Here is a 20,732-nt window from a genome sequence, read left to right as displayed (position 1 = left end):
AGGCTGTCCGGCACATGCTTCTGTGCAGGGCTTGGGCGGACGGGGCGGGTCCCAGGGGATCTACAGGGTGGGCGGAGCAAGCAGTTATAGCTGCTCTCAGTTCCATCCCCAGCGGCTCTGCATCCGCTGCAAACCTCAGAGAGAAAGCTGCCTTCCCACTTCTCCTGTTTGAGTCTGGGTCCCTAGAGACTCGCCCGGATCTGGAGCTCAGAGTCTGAAACTCCCTCCCGATTGAAACCAACAACCGCGCCCTCCGCACCTTAGTATTTCACCTCCGCACTGCGCCTCCTCTGAGTCTCTGTATGGATTTCTCTTTACTTCTAGTTGAAGAGTCTCTCCTCAGCAAGCCTTCCTGTGGTTCTGGGTGATGTCTGTTAGTTGTATTTTTGAATTGGTTGTTCGAGGCGGCAAACTCCAGCGTTAACTTATGCCGCCATCTTTGTTCCTCCGGCTCGAAGTCTTTCCATTGATTTTTAAGGAGAGCAGAAGAGAGAGGGAAAGACAGAGAGAAACATCAATGTGAGAGAAACACATCAATTGATTGCCTCCTGCACGAGCCCCGATCAGGGCCCAGGCCAGGGAGGAGCCTGCAACCAAGGTACATGCCTTTGACCGGAATTGAACCCAGGAACTTTGGTCTGCAGGCTGACTCTCTATCCACTGAGCCAAACTGAAATACATCTATTATTGCCAACTCCAGACATTTTACTGGGCCAAGAAGCTGGTTTATTTTAACACTCCGGTGTGGGGTGAATTTCCCGCCAAAATATAAGATGGCGCGGGCAATTATTTAGGTTTCCCGCGCAAAATCAGGGATTTTTATGATACCTATTACCCCAATGGGTATGAAACGGTTCGCATACGCAGGTAGGTATCTTTGTGAACGGCAAACAAACAAATATTTGGTAATACGCAGTTACAATCGGCCCGAGTTTACACGTTTCCCGCACTCCACCGCAAATCTATATGAACCGAGTTAAGACGGCTCCCGCAGAGTACGCGCAATTCACGCGAGCCGACTTAACTCGTTTCCCCCACTCCAAGTGTTAAATCACACCCACTGAAAAGATTTTAATTGAGAAAACTGAGACTAGAGAAATTACATTTTCAGAAGAAATTAGTGAAAGAGTAGGATCTAGAATTCTCCACACTGCCTCCCAAGTCTATTGAATTTGCCACTACACTATTTTGCTTTACCTAATTTTCAAAAGTAAGACAGGCCAGATAGAAATCCAATAACGTTTATCTGGTTTTTGGAATGTGAATTTTTAGAAATCATATTTGTCACATTTAAAAATTAGCTTTAATTGAATGTCAGTAATCTCAAATACCTACTAAACTAATTGTCCTATTTCTGTTGCTGTCTCTCTCTTTTTCTAGATTTAATGATGCTTTACAGCAGTTTTCTAAGTCTGAAATTTTCTATGCCTGCGAAACACACAATTTGCTAAGAGATGGAGGAGTCTCAGCAACATGACCTGAACATGATGACCCTTGAGAAAGATGATCCCCTCGAGAGCACCAGCCCTCAGATTTCTGTTAGTGAATTTTCTTGCCACTGCTGTTACGACATCCTGATTAACCCCACCACCTTGAACTGTGGTCACAGCTTCTGCCGGCACTGCCTAGCTTTATGGTGGACCTCTTCAAAGAAAACTGAGTGTCCAGAATGCAGAGAAAAATGGGAAGGTTTCCCCAAAGTCAATATTCTCCTCAGGTATGCTCAGTCCATGTTGGTAGCACATACTGCTTGTTTGATACAGTTTCTCTTAATGGGGCAGCCATGTCTGAAAAACACAGACACACAGAACCGACCTCCACTGTGGTCATTCTGGATCTGCTGGAATGTAAGTCAGGGAGCTTAAGGACCTGAAAATCCAAACTCCCTTCCTCATAGGTGACTGTGATTTGTTTATATTTATTATAAATAAAAGAAATACTCGTTATCAGACCATTGCTTATAATCCTTGCCATATAATACTTTTTTAAAAATATTTTTTTATTGATTTCAGAGAGGAAAGGAGAGGGGGAGAGAGATAGAAACATCAGTGATGAGAGAGAATCATTGATTGGCTGCCCCCTGCACACCCCCCACTAGGGATCAATCCTGCAACCTGGGCATGTGCCCTAACCGTGAATCAAACTGTGACCTGGTTCACAGGTCATCGCTCAACCACTGAGGCACACCAGCCAGGCCATATAATACTTTTTATTGATGTGTATTCGATGAAAACACTCTAGGTCTAATGAGGAAAATGCTATCTATATATATAAAAGCCTAAGTGACCGGCCGACCAGCCAGTAGCTATAACGCACGCTGACCACCAGGGGGCAGACGCTCAACGCAGGATCTGCTGAGCAAATTTGCAGAGTGCCCTCTCGCACTCCAGGACTCCTCGGGGAATGTCGGACTGCCAGTTTCAGTCCAATCCCCATAGGCCAGTCCAAAGGACCCCACTGCTGCACATATCTGTGCACCAGGCCTCTAGTAACTGTATAATTCTGAGTAACTGGTTTGATGCTGACTTTCATAGTCTTTGACTAACCTCTGTGCCAGCTAACACATTAATTGAAGTAGGTTCTATTGCGTACATAGCATCACACAATAAATGGCAATACACCTTTCAGTTATCAGGTTATTCCATTCATAATGTTCGTAATGTTTAAAGTTCTTTGGGGATGTTGCTTATTATGAGGTATTTGAGACTAAATTCCTTGTCTCTTCTTCTGTTGTTGTTTTGGTATTAATAGAGTACCAAAAAGTTTCATGAAAACATTAATTCAGCTTTCTCTTTTTCACAGGAGGTGTATTTACAAACACTTTGGTCTTGATGGTTGATCTTTTCTCTTACTACTCAACTTCACTTTTTTCTTTTTTTACAAATTAAATTTTTTTTTTTTTTTTGAGAAAGAGAGAGAAGAACTGATTTGTTCCATTTCTTTATGCTTTCATTGGTTGATTGTATGTGCCCTGACCAGGAATCAAACCTGCAAGCAACCTTGGTGTATTGGGGCAATGCTCTAATCAACTGAGCTATCCGGCCAGGGCACGAATTAAATTTTTTTTTAATATATTTTATTGATTTTTTACAGAGAGGAAGGGAGAGGGATAGAGAGCTAGAAACATGGATGAGAGAGAAACATCGATCAGCTGCCTTCTGCACACCCCCAACTGGGGATTTGCCTGCAACCAAGGTACATGCCCTTGACCGGAATCGAACCTGGGACCTCTCAATCCGCAGGCTGATGCTCTATCCACTGAGCCAAACCAGTTAGGGCACGAATTAATTTTTAATAACCTAAGCAATACATACATACATTGATTTGTTTACATTCTTTTTAAAATATTAGAGCATTAGTGATAAAGCTAAAAATCCCTTTGACCCCCTCTCCATCTTATAATCCTTCCTTCCTTTGTCCCAGAGTAATTTCAGTTATTACTTAGTTGTGATTTCTTTCAGATTTTATAAAGATTATATATATATATATATATATATATATATATATATATAATCTTTATAAGAAATGTAAACACTTTCTCATTATCAGTGGTATTCTATCTGTATAGTTCTAAAGTTTACTGTTTTCAGCCCTGACCGGTTTGGCTCAGTGGATAGAGCGTCACCCTGCAGACTGAAGAGTCCCAGGTTCCATTCCGGCCAAGGGCATGTACCTTGGTTTCGGGCACATCCCCAGTAGGGAGTGTGCAAGAGGCAACTGATCGATGTTTCTCTCTCATCCATGTTTCTAACTCTCTATCCCTCTCCCTTCCTCTCTGTAAAAAAAAAAATCAATTAAAGTTTACTGTTTTCATTCAATACTATGTATGTCTTAAATTTATCCATCTTGATAAACAGTGATATCCAGTAAATTCATTTTTAAAGCTATGTAGTGTGCCATTGTATGAATATACTGTGTTTTATTTAGCTGTTTTCCTAATATGTCCCCTAAAAATAGTTCATTTCCCATTTTTTTACTGTTTGAAAAGTACTAGAGTACTTGCATATTATTAAATGTTGACAGTATTGTTTTGGCTTTTAGACATTGTAAGTATATTTAGCAAAACAACTCTGTTGTGACTTTTCTGTTCTTCATAGGGATGCCATTGAAAAGTTATTTCCTGATGCCGTTAGGATGCGATTGGAAGACGTTCAGCAGAATAATGACATAGTCCAGAGCCTTGCAGCCTTTCAAAAATATGGGAATGATCAGATTTCTTTAGCTCCCAACGCAGGCCGAGTGAATCAGCAGAGAGGAGGGGGATTCTTTTCAGGAGTGCTCTCAGCTTTAACTGGTGTGGCAGTAAGTTGATAACTTTTTCACTGTCCCCACCTCCCAGGGTTTCTACTGAAGTCAGTTCTGTTTAAGTAACCTAAATGATTGATGACATAGCTATTTGTGGTAGTTCACTGCATTCATTGAAATCTGCTGGGTTGTATGAGTCTTTGAGGATGTTGCTTACTCAACTCAACAACATAATAGCCAGAGCCCAGTAAATGTTAGCTTTCTCTCATTTCATCTTCCTCCCATTTTAGAGATGAGGAAATAGGAGACAGAACTGGAATATGAGACCATGTCTGCCTTGATAGTGTCCTGAGCACAGCCTTTTACTAACTCCCAATGTAAAGACTATTTCCTTAAGTTCCATGCTACAGAAATCTATATGTTATAAATTTTTCAATAGAAAAAGCACATGAGTTAGTCATGTTGGCCGGGTTGATGGGGTCATGGGTTCGGTGTTCCCAGGCACCCTGTGAAGAGTCCCTCCGCTCCTGTCTCTGTTCCCTTCTGACCCAACAACCAGCAGAGAGTTGAGCCTGCTGGGAGTTGTGCTCCCGCGCTCTCTGGCACTGGCCTTGCCCTGCTTCTGTGTACAGACTTGGCATAATTCCCCGCTAGCTCAGCCTCTCCCCTTCCCTGCCCCACATTCACATATTTAGAAACTGGCACCCCTAACTTTTCTGTGTCTTAAAGTCCTTGTCACTTTTCCCCAGGTGGTCCTGCTCGTGTATCACTGGAGCAGCAGGGAATCTGAGCATGACCTCCTGGTCCACAAGGCTGTGGCCAAATGGACAGCAGAAGAAGTTGTCCTCTGGCTGGAGCAGTTGGGCCCTTGGGCCTCTCTCTACAGAGACAGGTTTTTAGCCGAAAGAGTAAATGGAAGGTGAGGAGCAAAATCTTTGACACATCACTGACATTTTTTAAAACAGCTTTATTGAGACATATTTACATACCAGAAAATTCACCATTTAAAGTGTATAGTCAGTGGGTTGGGTTTTTGTTGTTGTTTTGTTTTGTTTTGTTTTATATCGTATTGATTTTTTACAGAGAGTAAGGGAGAGGGATAGAAAGCTAGAAACATCAATCAGCTGCCTCCTGCACCCTCCCCCCCGCCCCACCGGGGATGTGCCCACAACCAGGGTACATACATGCCCTTGACCGGAATCCAACCTGGGACCCCTCAGTCTGCAGGCCAACGCTCTATCCACCGAGCCAAACCGGTTAGGGCAGTCAGTGGTTTTTAATGTATTCACAGATATGATAATGTTCTAGTTTTAGAACATTTTCATCAACCCCAAAAAGAAAGCTCAATCCTTGTTTCCCCCATCACTCTGCCCTATGTACCACCATTCTACTTTCTGTCTCTGTGTATTTGCCTATTCAGAGTATTTCATATAAATGGAATTATACACTATGTGGCCTTTTATGTCTGGCTTTTTCATATCATGTTTTAAGGGTCCATCCAAGTTGTAGCATTCATTTTTATGGCTGAATAATATTCCATTATGTGACTATACCACTTTTATTTATCCATTCTTTAGTTTATGGACATTTGGGTTGATTCCAGTTTGGGCCTATTATGAACAATTCCACTATGATCATTTGTGTACAAGTTTTTGTGTTGTTGTTTTTTGTGTGTGTGTGTGTGTGTGTGTGTGTTTTTAATATATTTTATTGATTTTTTTTTACGGAGAGGAAGGGAGAGAGATAGAGAGTTAGAAACATCGATGAGAGAGAAACATCGATCAGCTGCCTCCCGCACATCTCCTACTGGGGATGTGCCCACAACCAAGGTACATGCCCTTGACCGGAATCGAACCTGGGACCCTTCAGTCCGCAGGCCGACGCTCTATCCACTGAGCCAAACCGGTCTCGGCTTGTGTACAAGTTTTTGTGTGGACATATATTTCAGTACTCTTGGAGTGCAATTGCTGGGTCATAAGTGTGTGTTTAACTTTTTGAGGAACTGTCAAACTGTTTTAAACTGAAAATACGGTGCACTAAATAGATTTGTGTCTATATTTACATATTTGTGTACATGTACATATAGACATATGCATATATATATGGTAGAGCAGCGGTTGCCAACTGGTGGTCCTCAGATCACTGATGGTCTGTGAGGTCCGAAAGGTTGGCAACCGCTGTGCTAGAGTCTATTTAATTGATCTCTACCAAAAAATATTTGGATTATTTCCTTTTTCCTTTTATAGACAGTTTCACACAACATTGTAGCAAGTACCTGGAGGAACGCATTAGTATGAGGAACTGATAAATTGCTCTGAGGAGGCCTGCTTCTGCCCATCAACAAGCCCCTGCCCTTCCAGAGCACTGTCCATCTTTGCTGGGATCCCTCCCTTCCTTGGAGGGACTGTGTAGGGATGTTACTTAGAACACCATGCAGTGCTGAGAGGAGCTGCTTGTTTCAGACTTGGAGTCCATTCACTGCCAGGCTGCCTGACTGTCCCACTTCCCACCCCAGTCACTTTCCTCCCTGAACTGAACTTCTCATATTTGACTCTCTTTTGTGTAAACAGAACGCTCCCACTGTAATTGTCTGGGGGATTTTTTGTGTAAAAGTTAGTGTGCTCCCTCCCCCAGCCCAGAATTGTGGTTTTAAAAAACATTCTAGTTAATACAACATATCTTTGCATAACTGCCTTTCTTCCAGAGGACAGATTCCTAAAACTGGAATTGCTGGATCAAAGGGAGTAAACCTCTGCTACTTAAATATTAGCAAATTACCCACGAAGGACATCAGTGCACAGTCCTCCAACAGTGGTGTGGGGCTCACCTGCCAGTGCGCAAGGGAGTTTCTAACAATCACTGTGCAGGTGGATTTGTGTTTTCTGATGAAAGGGAATAGATAAGACATCTACAATTATTTTTATTAAATCACCAACCCAAAACAACTACTTCTAATGTCATAATGTTTTATTGGCTTTCTTCCCAACTTTTTTTCTTTGCACACACAATTTTAAAAAACAGAGCAAGCCCTGGCCAGTGTGGCTCAGTTGGTTGGAGTGTCCATCATCCCATACACCAGAAAGTGTCAGATTCGATTCCAGGTCAAGGCACATACCCAGGTTGTGGGTTTGATCCCCAGTTGGGGCACCTACAGGAGGCAACCAATCAGTGTTTCTCTCTCACACCGATGTCTGTTTCTCTCCCTCTCCCCCCAATCAAATAAATAAATAAATAAAATTGTCCCACTTTTGATGTTTAGAAAAAAGGAAAAATAAAAAACAAAGTATATGTGAGAGATCAGAGTGCATAGCTGAGAGATCAAAGGTTAGGAGCAAAGCAGGCCTGGGTGTGGCTTGGGTAGGTCACTTTATTTCTCTGAGCCAGTTTTCTCACCCACAAAATGGGCATAAGGCCACTTACCCTACTGAATTGTTAAATGGATCAGTGATGATTTATGAAAGTATTTTCACATAGTCATTGGCAAATAGTAAGCAGTCAATAGTTTGCTGTTATTCATGGTATTTTACATATTAGGCGTCTTACCTTACCTCAGGGCTAAAGTATTTGTGTTGATAAGATGGAACTCTGTGGAAAGTTGCCTTCCAGTACACAACCTCAAAAAAATTCTCCTATCACCTTCTCCACCACAGATTGCTTTTAACTTTAACAGAGGAAGAATTTTCAAGGGCACCATATACCATAGAAAACAGCAGCCACAGAAGAGCCATCCTCATGGAATTGGAGCGTGTCAAAGCACTAGGCGTGAAGCCCCCCCAAAATCTCTGGGAATATAAGGTGAATTCTTTATTTTTTTTTAATTGAAAAAAGTATAGAGAACAACATAAATCACCTGCATGCCCACTGCTTCAAATATCACAGATACGACTGAAGCCCTGCCTCCCACCCTCTCTATAGGTGCCACACTCCTACAGCAAAGCACTAGGAGCATTGTTCTATACGCTTTTAACCTTAACCTAAGAGGCGCGAGCTGAGCCTGTCCTTCTGCAAGTGGTGTTTATCTCTGTGGCTCCCGTTCATTCGTTTTCTTTGTGGGCAGTTTTCCATTGCACAAGTTTGTGACAATGTATGCATTTTCCTGTTGGTGTACACTGAGATTATTCTCATTTCTGTATTAACTGTATATGTTTATGTGGTATTAACAATTCATGGGCATGGGGTGGGGGAGCTCCTGAAAAATAATGTCTTTTATGGCTTCTTAAGGGGTAATAATGAAAACATGTTGGGAAACAATACTTTAGCATAAAGTATTCCCATATATGTCTATGTCTCACCTAAGTTAGGACACAAAGTTATTTTTAGAAGTTAGATTTTTCTAGAAACTATTAGTATGGGAAATTTCAAACATACCCAAAAGCAGGATAAAAAAAAACTGCCCTCTGTCCATACCAGGGCCATGTTTATTTCAATAATACCCCCACCTAAAGATTATTTTGAAAATCTGAGACGATTTACCCCTTAAGGAGCCCTTTAAAGACTTGACTTGGAGAGTTGAATACACAATACAATATACATGATAGATGATGTAGTATAGAATTGTACGCCTGAAACCTATATAATTTTATTAACCATTATCACTCCAATAAATTCAATTATAAAAGGGGGGGGGGAGAATAAAACAAGATGAATCCTGAAAAAAAATAACTAAAATAGCCGAAACCGGTTTGGCTCAGTGGATAGAGCGTCGGCCTGCGGACTGAAAGGTCCCGGGTTCAATTCCGGTCAAGGGCATGTACCTGGGTTGCGGGCACATCCCCAGTAGGAGATGTGCAGGAGGCAGCTGATCGATGTTTCTCTCTCATCGATGTTTCTGACTCTCTATCTCTCTCCCTTCCTCTCTGTAAAAAATCAATAAAATATATTTTAAAAAATAAATATAAAAATAACTAAAATACCACCATTGTACCCCCTAAAATAATTCTCTCTATATATTATCACTTGTCAGTATTCAAATATCCCACATCATTTTTTTCCCCAGTAGATTTGTTCCAAACAGGGTCCAAACAAAGTCCACTTTTGGTTGTTATGTCTCCTAAGTCTCTTAGTCTATAGGTCCTCCTCCTTGTTTTTGTTACCCTGTATTTATTTGTTGAAGAAACCAAATAACTTGTCCTGCAGTTTTCCCACATCTTGAATTTTGCTGGTTGTCTTTCTGTGTTGTCACCCAATAGGTTCCTTTGTCCCTTACATATCCTGTACTCTAGTAGTTTGATCTAGAATAGCAGTTCTCAACCTGTGGGTCACGACCCCTTTAGGGGTCGAACGACCCTTTCACAGGGGTCGCCTAAGACCATCGGAAAACACATATATAAGTACATATTGTTTTTGTGATTAATCACTATGCTTTAATTATGTTCAATTTGTAACAATGAAATTCGGAAAAAAAAAAAAAAAAAAAAGAAATTCGGGGTCACCACATGAGGAACTGTATTAAAGGGTCACGGCATTAGGAAGGTTGAGAACCACTGATCTAGAGCTTGCTTTGGTTTCAGTTTCATATTTGGCAAGACTACCTCATAGGTAATTGTGTTTTCTTCCATTAAGAGGCATATATATATATATATATATATATATATATATATATAAAAATGCAAAATAACTGGACAGCAGAACAACCGGTTGCTATGACATGCTTTGACCACCAGGGGGCAGATCCTTAAAGCAGAAGCTGCCCCCAGCCCACAGGCCCTGATTGCCTGATTGGGGCCTGCCAGCCAACCTCTCAGTCTCTCCCCCCTAGCCAGCAGGCTCCGATCACCCGATGGGGAACGGGGAACGGGGAACCAGGGGTGGGTGGCGCCAGACCAAGGTGGGTGCAAGTGAGCGGAGCCCGGATCACCCTACCAGTTGTCCCACACACAGAGGGGAAGGGGCTGGATGCTGGCAGCTGCAGAAGATTGGCCCTGATCTCAGGCCAGGCCTAGGGACCCTACCCATGCACAAATTTCGTGCATAGGGCCTCTAGTAATGTTTATAATGTTCAGTTGTCTCTTTTCTATGGTTACAGCCACTGTGACCATTGATTGTTTAGATTCATTGTTCATTAAGGGTTGCAAAATGGCAATACTGTAATTCTCTCATTTCTTCTTTTTTTTTAATCCTCATTAACGATATCATTTTATTGATTTTTTTTTTTTTTTGAGAGCGAGAGAGAGGGAGAGAGAGAGATAGATTCTTTGCCCCTACTGGGACTGAACCAGCAACCTACGTATGTGCCCTAACCAGGAATCACACTGAAACCTTTTGTTGTATGGGACGAAGTACCAACCAACTGAGCCACCTGGCCAGAGCTCATTTTTCTTCATATGTTAGCTGAAATACATCTGAAAAAAATGGGGGAGGGGGGATTTCCTTCAACAACCATTTTGATTACCCTAATAACAGTTTAGACCAGAAAGTCAGATTAAGTGTTTGATTCTTTCCCTTTATTTAGCTGTTTCAGAAGTCTGATTTGACTCCCTGTTAATCTCCAAGGTGACCAATTTCTCTCTTAGGAACATTAACTGAAGACTAACATTCTTGATATGTTTGAATACATTTCAGTAATTATTCTAATTGATGCTCAAATTGTTCCATCTTTAAAGTAATCTTTTACTATAGAAAACTTTATGTATAAACAAAAATAGAAGGAAGAATTTATTCATATGCAAATTCAACATGTATTGACTCATGGGCATTCTTATTTCATCTGTCCCTCTTCACACCCTCCCCACACCCCTAATCCTGAGAATTTATTAAAGCACTAGAGGCCCAGTGCATGAATTTATACACAGGTAGAGTCCCTTGACCTAGCTGACAATCAGAGCCTCTTGGTGGGGGATGAGGGGGTCGCAGGAGGTTGGCTGTGGGAGCGCACTGACCACCAGGGGACCTCTCCTGCATTGACATCTGCCCCCTGGTGGTCAGTGCACGTCATAATGACTGGTCGACTGAGCGTTAACCCTTTACACTCCGAACCATTCTGGACATTGGCTACCAGCTACTCGACGCTACTTTGTGGCGGAAACGTGCATTTACAGACCCTCGTATTATTTAGTATAATTTTGGAACCAAGTAACGTATTATAATGATATTGGACTTATATGAATTGGGTGACATCGAGGAATGTATATTTGCAAAAAAAACAATATTTTATTGTTTATAATTTTGTACAGTATGATAAGTTTTGTAACACTCCCCAATATGCATTGCAGGCTGATTAGTGCATGTTTGACAGTAATAAGTGGTTTGACGCCTGCCACCAGGTGTTTTCCTGTTAGAACACACAATGCAGTCCCGTTTTCTTTGTCCCACATCGGGAATATGTAGTTTATTGTTTAATCCGACACAAAACCCGCTGACATTTCTTGTATATATCTTAGTAATTTTACGATATTTTGATTTAATTTCTTGTGCCATTTCAAGATAAAACTTCAGGGAAACATGCATGTCTCAAAAAGTTGCATTGAAATAACTCAATTCCCCGTAATCACTAATAAACTGCAATGTCCCCTGAGAGGGGACATCCGAGTGATATGCTAGAATTCCGATGTCCCCTGAGAGGGGACAGCGGAGTGCAAAGGGTTAATATGTTTATTTGCCATCCTTACATTTTCTTTGGTGATGTGTCCATTCATATCTTTTGCCCGTTTTGTTTGATTCTTAGTAGCATAAAGTAAATTGAATTATTTTAGTTACTTTTACTATCAGGACAAATATGAGTACACTTCATTGTAGCAAAGTTTACAAAAGTAAATAACATGAAAATAAATTGCCATAATCCTACCTGAGTTTCAGACAGAGTTAGCATTGCATTCTGCTCTGTTTTATTCTAGAAAATTTTCTGTGCATAGTTTAAACCAGCCGTGGGCAAACTACGGCCCGCGGTCCGGATCCTGCCCGTTTGAAATTAATAAAACTAAAAAAAAAAAAAAAAAAAAAAACCCGTACCCTTTTATGTAATGATGTTTACTTTGAATTTATATTAGTTCACACAAACACTCCATCCATGCTTTTGTTCTGGCCCTCCGGTCCAGTTTAAGAACCCATTGTGGCCCTCGAGTCAAAAAGTTTGCCCACCTCTGGTTTAAACAGTTCTTTTGTGTGTATTCATTCTGCAAATGTTTATTGACAAGTGGTGTGACCCAGGTGCTCCACTAGGAAAAGGATCTCAGCCCTGAACAAGGCCTTGCTTTCATGGTGCAGATACCATTGAGATCAGAATGCTACACATCTTTGAATATTTTTTTCACCTAACATTCATGAGCATTCTCCAAAACTTTTCATATTCATTTTTCAATGGTTAAATATCTACTGGAACTTTATTACTTAAGTTGCATATCTTATTTTTTCTCTGTCATACACAATGCAATGCTAAGCATTTTGTACATAAGACCTTCTTCACTTCAGAATATGTTTAAGTAGTGCCTACTAATAAATTGGTTAAATTAAAACATTTTTAAGAGTGATGCACTTTGCCCTGGCTGGTTTGGCTCAGTGGATACATCATCGGCCTGAGGACTGAAGGGTCCCAGGTTCGGTTCCCGTCAAGGGTACTTGCCCGGGTTGCCGGCTCAATCCCTGTAGGGGGCGTGTGGGAGGCAGCCGATCCATGATTCTCTCTAATCATTGATGTTTCTCTCTCTCCCTCTTCCTTCCTCTTTGAAATCAATTTAAAAAAAAAATTTTTTTTTTAAAAGAGTGATGCACTTTGGCCCTTGCTCTTTGGCTCAGTAGATAGAGGGACAGCCTGTGGACTGAAGGGTCTCAGGTTCAATTCCGGTCAGGGGCACATGCCCAGGTTGTGAGCTTATTTTCCAGTAGGGGACGTACAAGAGGCAGCTGACCAATGATTCTCTCTCATCATTGATGTTTCTATCTCTCTCTCTCTGTTTCCCTTCCTCTCTGAAATCAATAAAATATATGTTTTTTAAAAAAGAGTGGTACATTTTGCAGAATTGCTTTCTAAAAAGGTTGTGTTCTACTAGTTGTGCCTCGGACTGTGCTTCTCATCCCCTCTCCCTTCCCTAGCTGTGGAGAGAGGTTGGATCTTTATATAACTAAGCCTCTTCTCTCCATTCATTGTTTATGCAAACCACGCAAAAAATGGCTGATGGCAAAGGGCGTGAGGTTGCAGACAGAGCATAGGTGGGGACTGGCTGCCAGGCTGTAACATGACCTTGTGCTCACTGTCTTCTGCAGGCTGTGAACCCAGGCAGGTCCCTGTTCCTGCTTTATGCCCTCAGGAGTTCCCCCAGACTTGGTCTGCTGTACCTCTACCTGTTTGACTACACAGACACCTTCCTACCCTTCATCCACACCATCTGTCCTCTACAAGAAGACAACTCTGAGGAGGACATCTTCACCAAACTTCTGGTAGGTCTGCAGTGCCTTGAGTGAAATTATTCTACCATTTCTTAGTGTGGTGCAGAACTGGAGACATGGCTGTAGCTTGTCATGAAGAGTAAACAACTCCGGCTTTCATTTGGATTTTGCAAGGAGATCCTCTGCAAGAGAAAATAAAGAAGGGACTTTTGCCCTGGCTGGTTTGGCTAAGTGGTGGGAGCATAAGCTCACGAGAACCAAAGGGTCGTTGGCTCAGTTCCCAGTCAAGGGCACCTACGTTGCAGGCTTGATCCAGGTCAGGGTGCATGCAGGAACAATCAATAGATGTGTCTCTCTCAGATCGATGTTTTCTTTCTCTCCTCCACCTCCCTCCCCTCCACTCTCTCTAAAAAATTAATGGAAAAAATATCTTTGGGTGAGGATTAAAAAAAAAAAAAGATCTTTTCCACCCCAAGAAGCCTATTTTGTTTCCCATCTTGCATAGCAAGAGGGGCTATCCTCTGGATTTGAAATGTTTAGCGGGGGAAACCAGCATTTCTTTTATACAACATAGGATAGGTCCAGATTGCCTGAGGGTTAGATTTGTGAGTCTGCTAGCTTGGTAATCTGTCTTTCAATAGGATCCCCAAAGGATGAATGATTACTTGTGTTACCACAGACAGGGATAGTATTTGTCCTATTGGCCATAACAGTAAGCCAGCATCCAGCTCACTGATGGGAGTCCTCTTGTAACCTGAAATGGTTGCGCATCATGGCTCTTGTTTCTTCAGTTTGACCCATGGATCCTTCAGAGTTATTGGTGGATCCCATTGACTAGGTGATTTCTTCTGTCTAGTTGGTTTTTTGAGGGTATATTGTCCTTTGCATTGCTGCTCTTGGGGAAATCCCTCTGATCTGTTTACATCAAAAAGTCACATGGATATAGGAATTGTCATTTATGATCCATACCCATAAATGTTGAAATAGAATTCCTAAATCTCCTAATATCCTTTTTAAAACATTTTAGGCAAGTATCCTACCTGACTTCAGCCTTGGATATCGTTCAAAGCCTGCTGATGAGCCCCTTTGCACAATGTTTCTCTAATTACCCACTTTCCAGCTGTTACCTGCCCTGGCTGGACTGGAGCTTAGAAACCCATCTGACCTTTCCATTTTAACAAGCCCCAGCAACCCCTGCCTGTGCATCGGGTTTCTTGGAATACTCATTGCATAGTCTTGCTGAACTTCTTTTAACTTCTGGATGCCTATGAATTATTTAAATACTTTTGTTAATTATCTGCTAATATCTGTAATCAAACTTTTTATTTTCCCAAAAATTATTTTTCCAAGGTTTGTGTTAAATTTTTCCATGACTTGTTAACTTTCTACCACAGCTAAGATGTTGAATTTAGGAAATGAGGTACACATGCAGTGATGATGAAATTATAAAACTGGTTAATATCAATTTATATCAACCCCATTTTTTATAACTCATGATTAGAATTTTTTTTTGCTTCTGAACTTCTAGAATTATGTAACAAGAATCTCAGTTCAACCTCTTTGGTAATATTTAGCCAATATAAGATTAATTATTACAAGGTAAGTTGATGGAAATTTCATTTTAGATGGTTTGGGTGTGTGTGTGTGTGTGTGTGTGTGTGTGTGTGTGTTTGTTTGTTTTAATAAATGTAAAACTCACTGGAATAACCACAATATTTTGTATAAAAGTCAATCTTCATAATTTTTTGTATCCATTTTTATTTGTGTGTTATTTTTAAAGGATCTTAGAGAGCCCACATGGAAGCAGTGGAGAGAATTCCTTGTCAAATACTCCTTCCTTCCGTACCAGCTGATTGCTGAATTTGCTTGGGACTGGCTGGAAGTCCATTATTGGACGTCTCGGTTTCTCATCGTCAATGCCATGTTACTGTCGGTTCTGGAATTATTCTCTTTTTGGAGGATCTGGTCAAGAAGTGAACTGAAGTAAGTGTGTTTTTATATTGGATATGGTTGGAGCAATGGGGATTGGAAAAGATGTCTAAAGTATTACTTAGACACAAAGACTCCTAGTGTTCTGGTTTTGAAACACTTACTTAAGCAGCAAATAGGAAAAGTTACTTTGTGGTAGCAGGGTGGAGAGGTTTTCATGGTGCTCATTGTTAAAGTGTCTCTCCATATATCTTATCCCATACCCTACCATGTAATTCCTGGGAGTGGAGGCTGTACATGAAAGATTTTAATAACAAGGGGATAAACAAGTGGAAAAAAGAAGGTGCTTTATTAAAAACAAAAAAAACAGCATTATCGTAAAGCATAAGGAGATCTGGTGAGAAATCCTGTGGACATGAGTTCTAATCCTGCTCTGCTGCCACTGGAACAGTAATAAGGGCTTTGGATTAATGCCTAAAATGAGAATTGGAGACCGTCACTGACTTAGTACTCTTGGTTGCAAGTGAAGTGACAGAAACCAATCTAAATTGGCTTTCCTAAAAAGCAAAATACCCAGTTAAGGCTTCCCACATAGCTGAATGCAAAGACCTAAATGCTATCATCCGAACTGACTGTCTCCCTTTTGCAACTCTGCTCTTTCCTGTTCAGCCTTAGGCAGCTCTCTTTAAGTGGGGGCCTTGGGTCACTCCAGGCGTAGATGGGAGCAACTTAGCACCTTGTGGAAGGAGAGCACTTCTTTCCCTATAGTACTCATGAGTCTCAGGGCTCACGTGCCTTTACTCTGATTGGCCCAGCCTGGGTCATGTGCTCACCTGAACCCATCACTTGGTGCAGGGGTATGTGGGGCTTTCCTTGTCCAGGCTCAAGGCATCTACTCATCCCCCCAACAGGGGCTTCAGCCCCACCCATACCACATGGAAAAGAATACGGGAGGGAGGCACCCCAAAGGAAAACGTAGAAGGTGGTGTTAGAAGAAAGGGAATGGCTGCTTGGCAGGCAGAAGTAACATTACCACAGTATCCTTGAGGTCTGATATACCCTATATAACTCACAAGGTCTTGGCTTCATCAATAAGGAGCAGCCTTATAAATAATTCTGAGAACCTGACAAGAATCTCCCTCATTTATTTCAATTCAGTGAACTCCTTTCTTCATGTACAGTTCATTGAGCCCCTTCTCTGCCCCTGGCTTTCTTCTTGGCACTGCAGATCTTTTGGTAACGAAGACAGTCTTTACTCTGAAGGTCTACAGCCTCGCAGAGAAAATATGTATATTAAATATTTACAAATGAGACACAGCGATGAAGCAGGTGGAGTTGGGGCTGAAATGGGGATGCCTCACCTGGTGTAGATAGTGCCCTGGGGAAGCACCATCTAGGCTGTGTCCTGGGAGTTGAAGATGGATTAGTCAGGCAACGCTGTGTCTCAGGCAGTGGGGACAGAAAACAAGGTCTCTGCAGCCAGGCCACCTGACTCTGCACTAGGAGACAGCCAAAGTCTGAGCACTGGGGTGTTGTCTTTACACATTGTATGCGGGAAACGTATTTATACATTTTACATATTTATACGTTCTAAAGTTACCGTAATTTTACTAAAAGTTGCCATTTGCTCAAAAAATTAGCAAAAATGGCCCTCGCCACCTGTTAGCACGCGATAAAAACTACCCACAAACAATGTGTTTAGAATTGCCAGCACTCTTCCACCTCTCAAATGCTTCTCTTCTTTTTCAGGACTGTGCCTCAGAGGATGTGGAGCCATTTTTGGAAAGTATCAACACAGGGGCTTTTTGTGGCCATGTTCTGGCCCCTCATTCCTCAGTTTGTTTGCAACTGTTTATTTTACTGGGCCCTGTACTTTAACCCAATTATTAACATTGATCTTGTGGTCAAGGAAGTCCGACGGCTGGAAACCCAAGTTTTTTGAATGGCGCTGCCCACGCTCTGAGGGACTCCTCCAGCCTCCCTGACGTCTGAGCTTTGATGCTTGAGTGAAGAGGGGTTGGGAGCGCTCAACTTCCTATTTTCTTTCCCTAGTAAACAAGGTGCTGCTTTCTCTGTCAAAGCCTACAACCAGGTCCTCTCTCCCTCTGCCTATGTCATTGTGGCAGCAGGGACTGACATCCCAGAGCTGGGCCGACACAGCAGCAGCACCTCCCACCTAGCCTCCTTGCTCACACGAACTTGGGAGGCCCCGTCCACTACAGCTTGCAAGGAACCAGGGTCCTCAGAGGATGTGGTGTGGGCAACATCAGAAGGCTGCCACATCAGCAGTCCTAACCTCAGTGACCGACAAAGGCTCCCAGGGCAAGTTGGAGTTCTGAGACTCAGCCCAAGATTCGGCTTACTGGGGCCAGGCCTGTCCTCTAAGTCAAGTTTAGGAAAATGGGAGAAGACTTTGTCATAGGCATAGACAATTGCACATAAAAAAAATACAGAGGAAAAACCAAAATCCAGTAGACAATTGTTTTATTGAAGAGTTGCTAAGAAGTTGAAGAGTTAAATATCTAAAAGATGCAATTTGAGACTAGAATGATGGTTACACTCATCCTGTTTCTACTAATCATTGAAAGTTTGGATCCCTTTCTCTGAATGGGGGGATTGAGTGGGATGTCAGGGTAACAGAGGTGGGATATCAGGCCGTGCTGCCTCAGTGCCACTTAGAATTGCCTTGGCCCTGGCCAGGTGGCTCGGTTGGAGCGTCATCCTGTACACCAGAAGGTTGCAGATTCGAGTCCCAGTCTGGGCCTGTACAGGAGGCAACCAATCAATGTTTTGCTCACATTGATGTTTCTCTCCCTTCTCTAAAATCAGTTTTAAAAAAAAATTTTTAAAAAGCATATCCTCGGGTGAGGATTTAAAAAATGGTTTTGTTTTGGGGTTTGCTTTGTTTTGAATAATTTAATCCAAAATCCAGGATAGTCCTTTTGTTTAATGAAGCATTTTATACATTGACCTCACACTGTATAATCTCTATCATCTTGTTCTGATGTATAAAACAGCAAGTGTAATTACACCAAGTGATGTAATTGTAAATATGAATGAGATGAACGATGCCTCTTACTTCATTCTAATGTGATCCCTGATGGGCCTTGCATCCAAAGGGTTTCTTTGTGACTCCATGAAACATTCATTAATCCTTTGTATCTTTGAAGATTTCACTCAAACTTTGCATCTGAAAGTTTAAAAAATTACTTGAAATAAAAATAAAATATTTTTTATAAAGACAAAACTTCTGTAGAAAAAAATTGTTGAGAAAACATGATGAAGATCTGAATTGCTCAATACAACCTACTAGTCATGCTGAAGTCTCCCTGCCTGATGGGAACATTGAGCCAAGGAGTCGGCCTAAAGTATCTTAAGTGAAAGGAGAGAAAATGTTTTCTTCCTCCTGTGTTTGCTCATCAGGCCCAGGATTGCCTGACTTTACCTGCTTAACACCCATGACTTGCCGGAGACACTGGCGGCACTGCAAGTTTGGGGACACTGCAGTATTTTCACATCCCTGGTCTCCTGCCTTGAGGGGTTACTATTCTTTCCAGATAAAGAGATGGAGAGTGGGTGGCACTAGTGGAGCAGGACCCAGGCTGGACTACAGATTGCCAGACTCCTAGACCAGTGTCCCCCAACCACTCCCCATATTCTGCTTCAAAGAGGGTGCCATCCACATCTGCTCAGGGGAGAGCAAAGGAGACCTGGCCTAGAGCAAATGGGCTGGGCTGGACTGTCACTAATTGTCAGCAGGTTTACATGCATCAACAGAGGATGTCCATTTAAAATATTCAGACCCTTTGATGTAAGAATTCCATTTCTGCAAATCTGAGTTAAGGGACAATGAAAAGGTGGGCAGTGGGATTTGGCGGATTTATTCAAAGAATCCCCAACACATGAATAATTGCTCAAAATAGGAAATCACCAATACTCTAAAGTTAGCAATTTATAAACTGGTACGTAATACCTATTTAAAATGGGATTTCCAGCCCTGGCCAGTTTTGTTCTGTGGTTAGAGCGTTGGCCTGCGACTGAAGGGTTGTGGGTTCGATTCTGGTCAAGGGCACATAACTCAGTTGCAAGCTTGATCCCCAACACATGCGGGAGGCAACCAATCAATGTGTCTTTCACATCGATGTTTCTCTGTGTCTCTCCTCCTCCCTTCCATTCTCTGAAAAATCAATGGGGAAAAAAATATTTTCTTGGGTGAAATTAACAACAAAAATGGAGTTTCCAGATATGGAAAAAAGCTTATGAAAAACAAGAGTTTCAACTACATTTTAAAGAAGAATAGTGTGTTGATTTTTAGAGGAAGGGAGAGAGAAACTGCGATCAAGCCCACAACCTGGGGATGTGCTCTGACCAGGAATTGAACCAGCAAATTCCCATGCATGGAATGATCCCCAACTAACTGAGCCACACCAGCCAGGACTCAACTACAGTTTTTTAAATTACAGAAAAGACTGATGGACAACCAACTAAAATGTTAAAAGTGGTTATTACGGTTTGTGGGAAATGGGATCATTTCTTTTCTCCTTTATATTTCTCTGTATTTGCCTTTTTCAAAAAGCAGTGAGTGTGTAATACTTTTGTAATCAGGAAATAAATTTTAACTAGTAAAGGTGGAGTAGGATGGTCCTGGTTGGTTGCTCAGTGGTTAGACAATTGGTCTGTGACTAAAAGGTCCTGGGTTTGATTCCCAGTCAAGGGCATGTACCTTGTACCTTGGTTGCAAGTTCCCCAGCACTGGTAGAAGCCCATGCAGGAGACAGCCAATGAATGTGTCTCTCATGTCAATGTTTCTCTCTCCACCTCCTCCCTCCCTTCCACTCTCTAGAAATCAATGGGGGGAAAAATATCCTCAGGTGAGGATTTTTTTTAAAAAGGTGGAGTAGGATGGGCAAGAATACTCTTTCTTGAGCTAACAATTACTAGACCTGAACTTCACAAGGGTGGATGGTGTCATGTGGTCATCTTATTTATTGCCTCAACCCAGGACTTAGGACAAGGCCAGCACTTAGCAGGTGTTTGTTCATCAAGAGCAGGTTAGAAGCCGAAACCGGTTTGGCTCAGTGGATAGAGCGTCGGCCTGCGGACTGAAAGGTCCCAGGTTCGATTCCGGTCAAGGGCATGTACCTGGGTTGCGGGCACATCCCCGGTGGGAGATGTGCAGGAGGCAGCTGATCGATGTCTCTCTCATCGATGTTTCTGACTCTCTATCTCTCTCTCTT

The 20,732-nt window shown here is 42.0% G+C and overlaps 1 protein-coding gene across 2 annotated transcripts in view; it reads left to right on the top strand.

Moving 5' to 3' along the window:
• Positions 1-18,742, top strand: part of BFAR (bifunctional apoptosis regulator) — a 31,018-nt gene extending 12,276 nt beyond the window's left edge. For both annotated transcript variants that reach the window (XM_070412946.1, XM_070412947.1), the window contains exons 2-8: positions 1,381-1,717; positions 4,098-4,302; positions 4,995-5,164; positions 7,896-8,040; positions 13,444-13,617; positions 15,347-15,549; positions 17,245-18,742. In XM_070412946.1, the coding sequence (XP_070269047.1) occupies positions 1,455-1,717; positions 4,098-4,302; positions 4,995-5,164; positions 7,896-8,040; positions 13,444-13,617; positions 15,347-15,549; positions 17,245-17,437 (1,353 nt within the window). In that variant the 5' untranslated portion in view covers positions 1,381-1,454 and the 3' untranslated portion in view covers positions 17,438-18,742. The remainder of the gene's footprint in view (positions 1-1,380; positions 1,718-4,097; positions 4,303-4,994; positions 5,165-7,895; positions 8,041-13,443; positions 13,618-15,346; positions 15,550-17,244) is intronic.
• Positions 18,743-20,732: the final 1,990 nt, after the last annotated feature.

The sequence above is a fragment of the Myotis yumanensis genome, unplaced genomic scaffold (genome assembly GCF_028538775.1).
Source record: "Myotis yumanensis isolate MYYU_CA2020_CCGP unplaced genomic scaffold, mMyoYum1.0.hap1 SCAF_4, whole genome shotgun sequence".
In the NCBI taxonomy this organism is placed as follows: domain Eukaryota; kingdom Metazoa; phylum Chordata; class Mammalia; order Chiroptera; family Vespertilionidae; genus Myotis; species Myotis yumanensis.
Note: the sequence above shows the minus strand (reverse complement) of the source record. Positions and strands in the feature narration are given on the sequence as shown.